This window comes from Nicotiana tomentosiformis, chromosome 6 (assembly GCF_000390325.3).
Source record: "Nicotiana tomentosiformis chromosome 6, ASM39032v3, whole genome shotgun sequence".
Classification (NCBI taxonomy): domain Eukaryota; kingdom Viridiplantae; phylum Streptophyta; class Magnoliopsida; order Solanales; family Solanaceae; genus Nicotiana; species Nicotiana tomentosiformis.
This window is the reverse complement of record NC_090817.1, coordinates 125,280,842-125,294,480: the sequence shown is the minus strand read 5'-3', so window position 1 is coordinate 125,294,480 and position 13,639 is coordinate 125,280,842. Positions and strand designations below refer to the sequence as shown.

The 13,639-nt window shown below is 38.7% G+C and overlaps 1 protein-coding gene and 1 non-coding gene across 2 annotated transcripts; both read right to left on the bottom strand.

The window, feature by feature from the left end:
* Positions 1-11,397: 11,397 nt before the first annotated feature.
* Positions 11,398-13,289, bottom strand: LOC104089757 (myricetin 7/4'-O-methyltransferase 2-like). Its single transcript, XM_009594725.4, has 2 exons — positions 12,442-13,289; positions 11,398-11,757 (listed from the first exon to the last, which is right to left on the bottom strand). Exons 1-2 carry the CDS (start codon positions 13,213-13,215, stop codon positions 11,446-11,448), a joined length of 1,086 nt encoding a protein of 361 aa, XP_009593020.1. The 5' UTR covers positions 13,216-13,289; the 3' UTR covers positions 11,398-11,445.
* On the bottom strand, positions 12,302-12,404 carry LOC117275093 (U6 spliceosomal RNA). The gene has a single exon (XR_004505261.1). It is a non-coding gene; the product is annotated as a U6 spliceosomal RNA (small nuclear RNA).
* Positions 13,290-13,639: the final 350 nt, after the last annotated feature.

The window sequence follows — 13,639 nt, the reverse complement described above, 5'->3', positions numbered from 1 at the left end:
GCGGAGTTTGTCATTCTAGATTGTGAGGTTGACTATGAAGTGCCAATTATTCTTGGGAGACCTTTCCTTGCTACAGGAAAGGCTCTTTGTGATGTTGAAGCCGGAGAACTCCCTTTTCAGGTTGGTGATGACAAAGTGATATTCCATGTGTGTTAGTCCATACGACAACCAAATAGCAATGAGGTGTATTCTTTTGCGGGCTTGGTGACCGATGTTATTGTTGATGAAACAAGTGCTACAATCAATGTTGGTGATATGTTGGAGGACGTCTTGCTCAACTTTGATGATGACGAGATGGATGGCTTTATGGAATGTGTGAACTCTTTGCAAGGAATGGGGTCGTACAACTATGCACCCCGAAAATTGTCCTTGGATCTTGAAAATAGGACAACTCCTCCTATAAAGCCTTCTATTGAAGAGCCTCCTGCCTTGGAGTTGAAACCATTGCTTCCACATCTTCGGTATGAATTTCTTGGTCCTTGATCTACTTTGCCGGGTATTCTTTCCTTTTGTTTGACTAACGTGCAGGTAGATTCCACATTGGCAGTGCTACAAACGATGAAGAAGGCTATTGGGTGGACCTTGGAGGATATTCGGGGGATAAGCCCTACCTTTTGCATGCATAAGATCAAGTTGAAGGATGGCACCAAACCATCCATTGAACATCAAAGGAGACTCAATGAGGCTATGCAAGAAGTGGTCAAGAAGGAGATTATCAAGTGGTTGGATGCCGGGGTTGTCTATCCCATCTACGATAGTTCATGTACTTCTCCAGTTCAATGTGTCCTAAAGAAGGGGGCATGACGGTGGTCACCAATGATAAGAATGAGTTGATTCCCACAAGAACGGTGACCAGTTGAAGGGTGTGTATAGATTATCGTAAGCTCAATAAAGTCACAAGGAAGGATCACTTTCCACTTCATTTCTTAGATCAAATGCTCGATAGATTGGCCGATCGTGCTTTCTACTGCTTTATTGATGAGTACTCGGGCTACAACCAAATTCTCATTGCTCCGAAAGATCAAGAGAAAATAACCTTTACATGTCTCTATGGTACTTTTGCTTTCAAGCAGATGCCATTTGGTTTGTGCAATGTACTGACGACTTTTCAAAGGTGTATGATGGCTATTTTCACGGACATGGTGGAGGACTACCTTGAAGTTTTCATAGATGACTTCTCAGTGGTTAGAGATTGTTTTGATGACTGTCTTGCAAATTTGGACAAAGTGTTGGCTAGATGTGAAGAAACTAATTTGGTGCTCAATTGGGAGAAATTCCATTTCTTGGTCGAGGAAGGTTTTTTCCTTGGCCACAAAATCTCAAGGAATGGAATTGAAGTTGACAAGTCAAAGATTGAAGTGATTTCTAAGTTTTCCCCCCAACTTCGTTGAAGGGTGTGCGGAGTTTCTTAGGCCACTCGGGTTTTTGTCGGCGCTTCATCAAAGATTTCTCTAAGGTGGTTAGCCTATTGTGCAAGCTTCTTGAGAAGGATGCTAAGTTTAATTACAATGATGATTGCATGAGAGCTTTTGAATTGTTGAAGCTCAAGTTGACAACCGTTCCCATCATCACCGCTCCAAATTAGAGTGTGCCTTTTGAACTCATGTGTGATGCAAGTGACGTAGCGGTTGGGGCTATTTTGGGGCAACGTATCAACAAGATTTTCCATCCAATCTACTATTCTAGTAAGACCATGAATAATGCCAAAGTCAACTATACCGTTACAGAGAAAGAGCTCATTGCTATTACTTTTGGAATTGAGAAGTTTCGCCCGTACTTGATGGGTGCAAAGGTTATTTTCCACATGGATCATGCGGTGCTTTGTTATCTTACGAACAAAAAGGACTCCAAATCTCAGTTGATGAGATGGGTACTCTTGTTACAAGAATTTGATATTGACATCCAAGATAGAAAAGGTAGTGAAAACCAAGTGGCGGATCACTTGTCTCGTTTGGAGGAGGAGGGGAGGCCGCATGATGGACTTGAAATCAATGACTCATTCCCTGACGAGCAACTCATGGCAATTTCAATGAAAGAGGTGCCATGGTTCGTGGACTTAGTAAATTTTCTTGTGTGTAGAATCATCCTGGACGAGTTCTCTTCAAGCCAAAGGAAGTATCTCAAAAGGGATTGTAACCATTATTATTGGGATGAACCATACCTCTTCCAGATTTGTGCGGATTAGATGATTAGAAGATGTGTACCGGCATACGAGCAAGGTGAAATTCTCGGGGCTTGGCATTCTTCGCCATATAGTGGTCATCATAGTGGAGCACGAACGACAACCAAAGTGCTTAGTTGTGGTTTCTATTAGACCACTCTCTACAAGGATGCAAGTGAGTTAGTGAAAAGATGTGATGAATGTCAATGGGTCGGTGGAATCTCAAAGAAAAATAAAATGCCTCTCACAACCATTTTGGAGATTGATATTTTTGATGTGTGGAGTATTGACTTCATGGGATCTTTTGTGAGTTCTTGTGGAAACATCTACATCTTGGTCGTGGTGGATTATGTATCCAAATGGGTTGAGGCAGTTGCTTTGCCCAACAATGAGGCGAGAAGTGTAGTGGCTTTCTTGAAGAAGCGTATTTTCACAAGGTTTGGTACTCCGCGTGCAATTATAAGCGATGGGGAGTCACACTTTTGCAACAGGGCTTTTGACACTTTACTTAGCAAATATGGTGTTACTCACAAAGTCACAAATCCCTATCACCCACAAGCTAGTGGGCAAGTGAAAGTCTCCAACCGGGAGATAAAGAGTATCTTGTCCAAAACGGTGAATGCTAATCGGACGGATTAGTGCATGAAGATTGATGATGCATTATGGGCTTATTGGATGGCTTACAAAACACTTATCGGAATGTCAACATCAGTTGGTGTTCAGAAAATATTGTCATCTTCCGGTGGAACTAGAGAACAAGTCAATGTGGGCTCTAAAGAAGTTGAATCTTGATTGGGATGTAGCCGCTAACTTGAGGGTTGCACATTTGAATGAATTGGATGAGTTCCAGTACCATGCTTATGCGAGTTCGTCCTTGTACAAAGAAAAGATGAAATATCTTCATGAAAAATACATGTGGAACCAAGAGTTCAAGGTGGGCGATCTTGTATTATAGTTTAACTCAAGGTTGAGGATGTTTCTCGGGAAGCTAAAATCCAAGTGCAGTGGTCCTTTTGAAATTGTGGGTGAGATACCTTTTCGTGCATCAGACTTGAAGAACAAAAACAATGAAGTATTCTGAGTCAATGATCACCGGGTGAAGCACTACTTGGGCAGGTTTGGAGATAGCCACATAGTAGCGGTCATTCACTTCATTTGAGTGTTTTCTGCGTCGTTCCGCGACGTTAAATCAGGCGCTTCTTGGGAAGCAATCCATGTTTTTTTCTTTTTATTTTGTAGTTAGGTATTATTTGTGTTCTAACTTGGTTTGAAGTATGCTATAGGGATAAGTGTGACTTACAAGAAGGGTGGACGCAAATATGGCTAAGTGTTCAAAATAATGCAGACCACACTTTATTTGTGCGGACCGCACATCTCTATGTGCCATAGTAGAAGAGCGTTGTGGCCACACATTTCTCTTGCAGATAGCACATTTGAAATGTCAAATATACCAGCTCTTTGAAGTTTAAACTTATCAGTGCGGAGGTCAATCTGCGTCACACGTGAAATCTGTGGCCGCACAAGAAAATGTGCGGACCGCAGATGGAATTCTGAGATAAAGCTCCCAAGTTAAAGAGTGCGGGCTGCACAAGAAAATGTGCAGCCGCACTCATCTCTTTTCCCTTTTCAAAGTGTTTTGTATAAATAGAATAGTAGGGCTCATTTTACACTTTTCCCTTTTTGAACAAAACACTATTACCCTGTTAATTTTTCTTGGGGATTTCAACTATCCACACATACAACCACCTCGATTAGTCACTAATTGCACTCACTCTATCTAGTATGCTTCAATTTCATGTTAATTTTTTGTGTTAGTTTAAATTGTAGATTTTTAGTTCTTTTTAGGCCATATGTTATTAGAGTTCAATTGTGTGTCCATGTGGGGTTGATCTGAATTAGGTAAACTTGATACATGCTCTAATGGGATTGGGTTAGTGAAATTTTATGTTTTTACAACGTTGCATGCCTATTTGTGCAAGAAATTGAAAAAAATCTAAGTTAAAAAAGCTGTCTGCTCGTAAGTTTTTGAATTCTGCGGTCGCACTTGAATTGTGCGGTCCGCAGATTTGGATTTTTTGGCAACCCAAGTGAGGACGGAATCTGCGGCCACAAGTTAAAATGTGTGGACTACAGATTTTCTCTTGTGGCCGCAGAACAACCCATTCTCTGTCTTCAGAGAGTCTTCATTTTTGAAACTCAGAAGTGTGGCCGCAAGTCAAATTGTGCGGACCGCAAATTTTGCATGGCAGCCGCAGATTGGCCATTTATCTGTCATCCGAGAGTTAACAATTTTGGGACTCAGAAGTGCGGCCAAAACCTAAAATGTACGGACCGCACTTCCTTTTTGTGCTCGCACAACAAAAATTTGCAGACCGCAAGTTCCATCTGCAGCCCCACATCGAAAATGTGCGGACCGCAGATCCCTTATCCTGCAAACATACATTAAATTCATAACCCCACTGTGTCCAAGTGTTTCTTCGTTACCTACATGAGTCTTGTATGTGTTTGAACAATGAATTGCAACTAACAATCTTCTCTGCTTGATACAAACAATGGTTCAATCAAGAGGCCGCAGCGACACATTAAAGGGAAGAGGTGAATCTTCTCAGGGTCGAGGTAAAATTACCTTGCCCCTTGGCCAACCCAAGACAATCAGAAAGAAAACCACAGCCGACATATGGAGAGGTGCAGACCTCTCCGAGTCTAGCTCCTACGTACCGTCTAGGGAGGTGTCCAAGGGCAACTCAACCTCTATTCAGAAGGAGCAGATGGCCGTACAGTTGAGGCCGCAATGGAGATACCAACTCAGGGATGAGCCGTCTTCATCTCACAGCACCTCCGATGGGTCGGAGAATGCTAGCCAGGCTTCTGAGCTATCAGCTACACCAGTTCCTAAGGCACCGGTTATACATGAGATCCCCGATGATGGTAGAGGGGGAGATGCTACAACTATAGGTATAGAGAGATCAAAGAAGAAAGAGGTTTGGGAGGATCGATTTGTCAGTTTGACCGCCTTCACTAGATTTCGTATGTGGTGACCAGTGAGGTCACTGACTCTTGAGCGCCAGTTCTTATTGAAATATTTGGAGACATATAACCCCGCAATATTGAGATAGTGCAAGACACGCAAGGGGTGGATGCGGTTCACCGAGAGAGTGGAGGATGCCAAAGAATACCTTGTCCGAGAACTTTATGCCAATCTTGCTCATATCAAGAAAGAGATGAAGGTGACCAAAGTACATAACCTCAAGGTGAGGTTTGATATGCATACTCTAAATGCATACTTGGGCTTCAAGGATGTTGTGCCAAATGAGTATATAGAGAAGTGCGCATTGAAGGAGGAAGTCTGACCTTGGTTGGCTGATATTCTAGCACCACCACGGCCACCACCATCATGGATCACCGCTGGGGTTCCCATTCAGCGGAGTACTTTGAGCTTTGAGGCAAAAGGGTGACGGACCTTTGTTTGTAGCCGATTGGATCCATGCCAGAACGAGACTCACCTTCCAATTCCTCGGTCAGTTCTTGTGGCTTCTATCATGTCCGGGTACCCAAACAATATGGGTGCCGTGATGTCGGCCAACATTTTAGTGATTGCACAGCAGGACAGCTCGGCATACCCTTATCCCAACACTATCGCAGTGTACCGTACTGATTTAAAGGTAGAGCCGAGAGATTTTGACACTAAGGTGAAGCCGAAGAAGCCATTCGACTGGTATTCACTGATGGATGAGAGCAACCCAAAGAAGAAAGTCCAGCCTTTGACCACCACAAGCCAGTCTGATGAGCCCATAGTGGTAGCTTCTGAGGCAACTAATCTTCTATCCACCTCTATTGAGCCTTCTACCAGTGCCACTGCTATGCCTCCGCCATCATCTTCATATCCTACCACAGCCCCTAGAGTTTCTCTAAAGCTAGTGCCCGTGCCCACAGTTCCCCTATCTTCTTTGCGAGCCTTCCAGACTTTGGCGAGTCTTAACAATTGGATGCAGATAGCTATTTATAAGTTGTATGACTTGTCTAGTACCATTGCAACGCAGTCCACTTCTCAGGCATTACTGTCTCCTTCTGACATTGATGAGAATCTTAAGAAGATTTTGGAGAACCAGAAGACGATCATGGACACTTTAGTACAGCACAAGCCAGTTATTGAGGAGATAGGAAAGGCAGTAAAGAAGATAAAAAAAGTCCCAGATAAGCAATAAATCAGTAGACAAGCTCCGGAGGGAGGTGACAAGACTTGCTACAACTGGAGACCTTCCTTTTGTTATGTTGCTTGACCCGCACCAGTTCACCCCAAATCCTTCATCACCATCTGCACCGGTAGCACCAGTTGGCCAGTCTGACGAGCTAGACCTTGCTACCGATACTACTGAGGCAGTGCGTGCGATGTTCCACAACCCAGCCACGCCCAAATTTGATGATGATGAGATATAATTGGCTGACCCTGAGGGAGATGATATTGCTGGGGTCACTGAGATGTCCAAGGATCCTTAGGGAGTTTTCTTCACCCTCTCTTCTTTTACTCTTATTTTGCTAAGCATTGGGGAAAATGCTTACATTTATTCGGGGGGGGAGGAGTCTATTTGATACACTGGTACACTTTGGATACATTTGGTCTGTAATAATTTGATGATACTCTTTCTTTTCTTATTTATATTTATCTATCGTCTCTCTCTCTTCTTATGTATATTTATCTATCTTTAGTAGTTATTGCTTATTAGCTTCTTTATTTTTTCCATATTAGTTCTTGTTTTGTTAAGTAGCTTCTTTTTATGCTTTAGTAGATAATAAGCCTTTAGTTTTCTTAATGCCACGGTTCTTTCCAAAGGTAGTTTTTGTGTGAACCAGATGGCTCGTCCCAACAATGGATGGCGTGATAACCTTCTTAAGGGAATGAGTCAATTTTTGTGTTTAAGTAATAATAGTAGTAGTAATGAATAAAAAGACTTAATCAAGTCATTCTCGAAGAGTTAATCATACTTTATTTGGTACCAACACACTTAACTACGTGCTTATAATTAGAGACAAGGTTTTTGAAAGAAATAACTCTAGTTAGTGACTTTGTGACTCTTGAGTTGACTTTGGTGATCATCGAGTGGTTTATTGGACCATAGTGATCTTTAAACTTGAATGTGATTGTTGTAGGTTCTCGACTCTATCCTCTTTTACAATTTAGTTGCGTGAGGGGTGAGATGAATTTTTGCTAGTCCAAGTATCCGTGCGAATGGTCTAGAACTTGCCCCGAATGTATTTCAAGGCAAAATCCTAAATTTTGCTTGGTTTGAGATGTGATTGTAGGCTTTCCTTGGCCTATTTGAGCTTTCTATTGCCAACCAATGTCCAATGTTGTTATCCCTAGTCAACCCCTTTGAGCCTCTAGACTTTCTCATTTAATAACCATGTTATAAGCCTTTACCTATTTTGTCGTGACCCTTTCTTGGCACCCAGATTTTCCTTAACACTCTTATAAAATAAGTGGCTTAAAGCATAAGTTTGGGGGAGATATGAGGAATTTGAAAAAGGTATCAAGGCATAAAAACAGAAAAAAATGATCTCTATGAAAAGAGAAGGCAAGAAAAGAACAAAACAAAATGCATAAAAAAGTGAATAAGTGGAAAGGTTGATGGATTCAAAAAGAGGTAATAATACCTAACATGAGCAATCAAAAAGGGATAACGATAATGAAATTAACAAGAAAGAGTGATTTAAAGTCTCTCTAGTCCCCAATGAAAAGAAAATGCCTCTAAAATTGGTAATCGTGAGTCGAGAAATGAAAATGTGGAGTGCTTAAGGAAAGGTATAACCCCTTACCCATATGGTATCCTACCATAATTCAAAAGCCATTGTTATAACCCGAAAGAAGTTCTACTTAATTTCAAACCGAGTGAGCTTACATTAGAGGTGATCTACATGAGAGGCAAGCCTATGGTACTTGAAGCCGTACTTGTGATATTCTCTTGTGAGAGACGAGTGAACCTTTCATGAATCTTAAGATTAAGTGCTAATTTCTTAAGTGAGCTTGGCAAATGGAAAGTAGAGGAGGAAGAGTTTGGAGTCCACCATGATCTACATGATAGAACAAGAGTCCTTGAAGTAAAGTTAATTCTTGAAGCTCAAATGTCATATTAGAACTATATGTGCATGAATATTTGACTTGTCACCTTGTTAATAATGCATGAGTAGTGTGAGTAATTATTGGTCCCAACTGATATATGATACCATTGACTCGCTATAATGACTTGTAACTCTGAGAAGGTGGGAACTAATTTATTTGCTTGAGGACAAGCAAAAACTTAAGTTTTGGGGAGTTGATAAGTGTGGATTTTGACCACTTATTAGCACATTTTTTACTTTTGTTTTAGTTCGAATGTATTGATTTATGTTTCCAAAACTAACAAAAGTGTGCAAATTGCAGTAATGTTAGAAGTTTGGGCTCCCATGATGAAATCCAACTCAAAAAGGAGTGTTCCGACTCACAAGGCAAGAAGGGGCGCAGAACATAAGATGTGCGGTCCGTAGAAGGATTTCTGTGGCCGCAGTAGAAAGTGCGGACTGCAGAATTCCCTCTGTGGCCGCAGAATAAGTAAAGAAGCCCAATAGAGTATTAGCTGATCTGCTAACCGCACATGATTTCTGCGACCGTAGAACAAAGTCTGCACTGACAATTGATTAAAAGTTCATAGAGTGTGCAAATGACAAAGACTTGAAGCCTTGCTTGAAGTGCGGACCGCACAAGACCGCACAAGAATTGTGCGGTCGCAAAAGAATTGTGCGGCCGCAAAAGATGCTCTGCAGTCGCAGACCAGAATTATGCGGCTGCAGAATCCAAGACCCTGCCAGCTGAAGAAATCTGCGGACCGTATATGAAATTGTGCAGCCGCAGAACCTCCTAAGGGGCATTTTCGTCAGCGATTTTTGGACCACTATAAATAAACGAGAATCACATTTTTAGGTCAAGTTTCGAAGTTTGAGCTACTGTACCCGTTGGATTTTGCTATTTTAGGAAGTTTGTGACTATTTTAAGATTTAAACATCATATTTTATCATTTAATCTTAGATTATGAGTTTAATTAGTATTTTTTCTTGTTTTTCTTCATTTTTCACTATGAGTAGCTAGATTCTTACTAGGGTTGTGACCCAACCTTAGTGTGTAAACCTTATGGTTATTTAATTTAATGCTTGTTTATGATTGTGTGTTGATTATTTAGCCTAGTTTATGCTTTAATTTTAGAATTAATGATTACAAACATTGATTCATGCCTTTTTGACTTGGTCTTTACTTGAGAATGATTGACCAAATCTAGGATAACTTGGCTAACAAGGAATTGGAATAATTGAGGGTTTGATTAGCCCAATTAAAGAGTTCAAACTAGATATAGTGAGAACTCGTCAACTATTTAGCTTGATACCCATTTGGGTTTGAGAAAGACAAATTGGACAAAATCACTCTATGACCGAGAGGTATTGAGTGGGTAACGTAGAGTTGAGAGCTATAATACACCCCAATCAACAAAATAAGTGTTAACGTATTTAACCCATTAGGCGAACACCTAGGTTAAGGTCACATCCCTAGACTTTTTAACTATTTGGGAAAAACACCAAAAATAATCATTCGCTTTCTAGTTTATTCTCTTAGCTTAATATTGGTAGAGTAAAATTAGAATTAGAAATTAAAACTCTGTATTTGGAAATGCAATCTAGTTATTCCATTTGCTTTCTTCAAGAGTATACCCCTAACACTCATATTAAACTCCTTGTGAAAATCGACCCCGACTCTTATTGGGTACTATTCTTCCAACGACCTTTTTCACTCACTATTGAGTGCGGATTGGACGTGGATCAAGCAGTAAGGGATGAACTTAGTGCATTGTTGGGTATACAATTAGGGAGCAAAGGGGTTACTCAAATATTGCATTGGTTGAATACTAGGAAGTGGAAGCATATGAAGAAGAAAGTGGCCTCAGCTATATGGGGAGCATTGATATATCACACATGGAAAGCAAGAAACTCGAATTTTTTTAGAAGTACATGTGTAAATATAGATTTTGTGGCAGCACAAATACAAAGAGAGATTAAAGCAAGGCTAGAAGACCTACAAACAATAAAGAAGGCGCGAAAATGTCTATCATTGATTCAACATATCTGTAGATAGCTAGAGTTCCAATATGTATTTGTTCTTTTGTTAGTTTTTCTTGTTGGGATGTATTAGGAGGACATAGCGGATAAGGGAGGTCCTTGTCGTTATAATAGTGTAACACCGGGATGCTCTTAAATTGCATTAAAGTGTTGGTTTGTTATGACATTTATTACCAAAAAAAAATAATTGAAATTGACTAAAGTTTGCCTTCTATTAAACTTTTGATTTAATCTTATTATGTCTTTTAAAAAAAATTATTTTTGCCCCTAACTTCTTAATGAGGGTATAGTTTTAAATTTAATCAAAAGTTAAGGAGGAAATATCAATATTTTTTCTTGATAATTTAGACATGGGAGTCCACCCTTTCACGGTGGAGCTTCGTTAGTGATATAAAGATATATACGAGATGAATAATGTTTTTTTATAAAAAAATTATTCACGTCTTTGATTTAAAAAGAGAATAAATATTTTAGGATATCAAGGCTTATAAATAGGAAATGTAGAAAAGTGACTTAAAAATCATTAAGTAATTTTCTTGTTTCTAATTTGTTTTTTAAAAAAGTCATAAGTAATTTGTGTTCATTTTCTATTTAAGAATTTTAAAAGACACATATTCCAAAACACAATTAATCAAAGGTGTGAATAAATATTTTAATAAAAATGTTTATCCTTTAAACTTCATAAATAATAAATAAAAACTTTATATTAATTATTTTCCTTTTGTATTATATTTGAAAATAATTTAGTTACAAATACGTATAGTGATATAACTCATGGGGGCGTAAATGTAGAATTTTCATAATATATGGGATGTTAGCATGTGATTTTAAAATATAAGGGGTGTATTCGAAACTGAGTTATATTATTAGTAGGACAAACTTAGAACTTTTTCACGTTAGATATAAAAATACATAATTCTGAGTCAACAAAAATACACCAATAAAAATACATCCACAACGATGAAAATATATTATTCCCGAAAGTGTGCTTCTTTCGTACCAAATACGCCCATTAAATCAACTTATGTTGCACCAAATATCAGATGCCAAACTAATTAAGAAACTATGGACTGTCGAGCAACTGCGGCAAAGATTCATTTTGTTTTGTTAATTAAAGATATGATGATCCATAACCATATGCTTGTTTAAGGATAGATTTCAATTAGAGACCTCATGCCAAAATTGGCTGTTATTTTATAGTCACTAAAACCAGCATCTAGGAAAAGCTTTTCCCATTCCGTCTTAGTTCTCTCTTTGGCACCGTAACTAATCCTCATGATAACGTCCATGAAATGCTGTACTTGAACAAGCTGCTCATTAATATTATTGCTCGAATAATCCTCCATTACTATGTCTATGACCATCACTTTCCCTCCCTTCTCTTTACTTGGAATTGACTCTCTGCATTTCTTCAGTAACTTCACACAGTCTTCGTCACTCCAGTTGTGCAAAATAAACTGTTTTACCCATGCAGTTACAACTATATATAAGTAATTATACAACAACAAACAACAATAATAATTCCGTGGATTCTCATAAGTGCGGTATGTGGAGAGTAGGATGTACGCAGCCTTACCCTTACTCTAAGAGATCGAAAAGGTCGTTTTCGATAGACCCTCAGCTAAAAGACCCTCAGCTAAAGAAATATAAATAATTACAGTATAGGAATATTTTCGATTAAATTTTACACTAACATCTCAAGGGAATACTGTTACTAACTATATTCACAAGGATTTCACTTATAGGGGGTAAAGTTACTCTTTATAACAACTACTTCACATAATTAGTGTTTTCTTATACATTAAAGTAATTGAATATTATCCTCTATGATAATAAAGTAACTAAACGTTAATTAATAGGGTAATGTTTACTGTGACTTGACCATTATAGTTGAGTATAAGTTCAATTACTTTAACGTAAAAGAAACTATTTTGCGACTTCATGTATTATAGTGCGCATAAAGGTCAATAAAATTAATGTTGAAAAAATGATTTTTAAATTTAAAATTTAGACCATTTCTTGATTTGTGCATGTCATCCTTGCGCAATGTCCATGTGAATCTTATCCTTTATCTTTCCAATTTTATCGGATATCCCGAAGGGACCTGAAAAATGATTAAATTAGGAAAAGTAATGTAATACCTTGAGTAAGATTGCATTAGCATAAGGAATGTTATCAAACATACTCCCAGCAACAAACTCCAAGTTCCCAGTCGTTATTCCCTTTCGATCACCAATGACATGAGGGAGATCAAACACAATGCAATTCAATCTTGGAAAAGCATTAGCTATAGCCATACCCAAAGTTCCAGTGCCACCTCCAACATCTACCAACGACGTTAAACCCTCAAAAACATGCTTATACTGCTCAGAATTAATGAACAAATGGGAAATCAATTTAGAATCACTAGCCATTGCATCATTAAAAATACTACCAAATTTTGGCTCGTCAGCGCAATAATCCCACATGGATTTCCCGTACGTTGTGTCAAAAGCAGTGGGAAGATCATCTTGTAACCAATGGCTCAAGGAAGAAAATGGCTTTAACGAAACAGGATTTTGGCTAAAAAGGAAATGTGACCTCTTGCTAAAAGGTTCATTTTCTACGAGGAGAGAGCCAGCAGTTGTGAGGGAATAGCCATCTACTTCTTTTTGGTAATTGAGAAGTCCAGAATGAACTAAAATTCGCATTAAAACGGGAAGAAAGGAAATTTTAGAAGGGTTCAGATTAGGTAGAGACGCAACAAGGTCAGAAATTGTCATAATCCCATGTTTGCGAAGAATATCAGGAATTCGTAGTTCAACTGCACATCTTATACAAGAAGGACGCACGAAACTCAAAATGTGGTCCCATGTTAGAGCTTCAGCTTGTAGGAGCTGCTCATGATCAACGCAATTGTTCTCGTTCTTTGCCATTGGAGGACCTTAGCTTGCAGCCTAATTTTGTCAATTATTTAAGCTGCAATACCAATTTATATAGAAGTTTAAGTAATATAATGTATAAAGAATTTGCTTTAATTTATCTACAGATATATGACTTTAATTTAATTGGGCACGTCCCAAGAACGGCTTTGCTTATGCAGTTTGGGAATTAATGCTGCTGGCTGTAGGAGTCTAAGATTAGGTTGATTTGCATTTACATGGCGCTTACCAACCTTACATTACTAATATAATTCTCCGTGAGGTTTATTACAGTGTATATTAATTTTTGTACAAATTACTGTAGTTTAACTTGTTTTAAAAAATTACGTATCTTATTCTTTTAGAAAACCAAATTCACATATTATGAATATTTACTATAATTACCTTTAAAGTTGCCTTATGGTATAAATCCTTTTTT

Excerpts from the sequence above, each read along its gene's own strand:
- LOC104089757 (XM_009594725.4), bottom strand. The coding sequence starts at position 13,215 with ATGGCAAAGAACGAGAACAATTGCGTTGATCATGAGCAGCTCCTACAA. Across the intron at positions 11,758-12,441 it reads CTAATGCAATCTTACTCAAG|TTTATTTTGCACAACTGGAG; the intron begins GTATTACATTAC and ends TGGGTAAAACAG.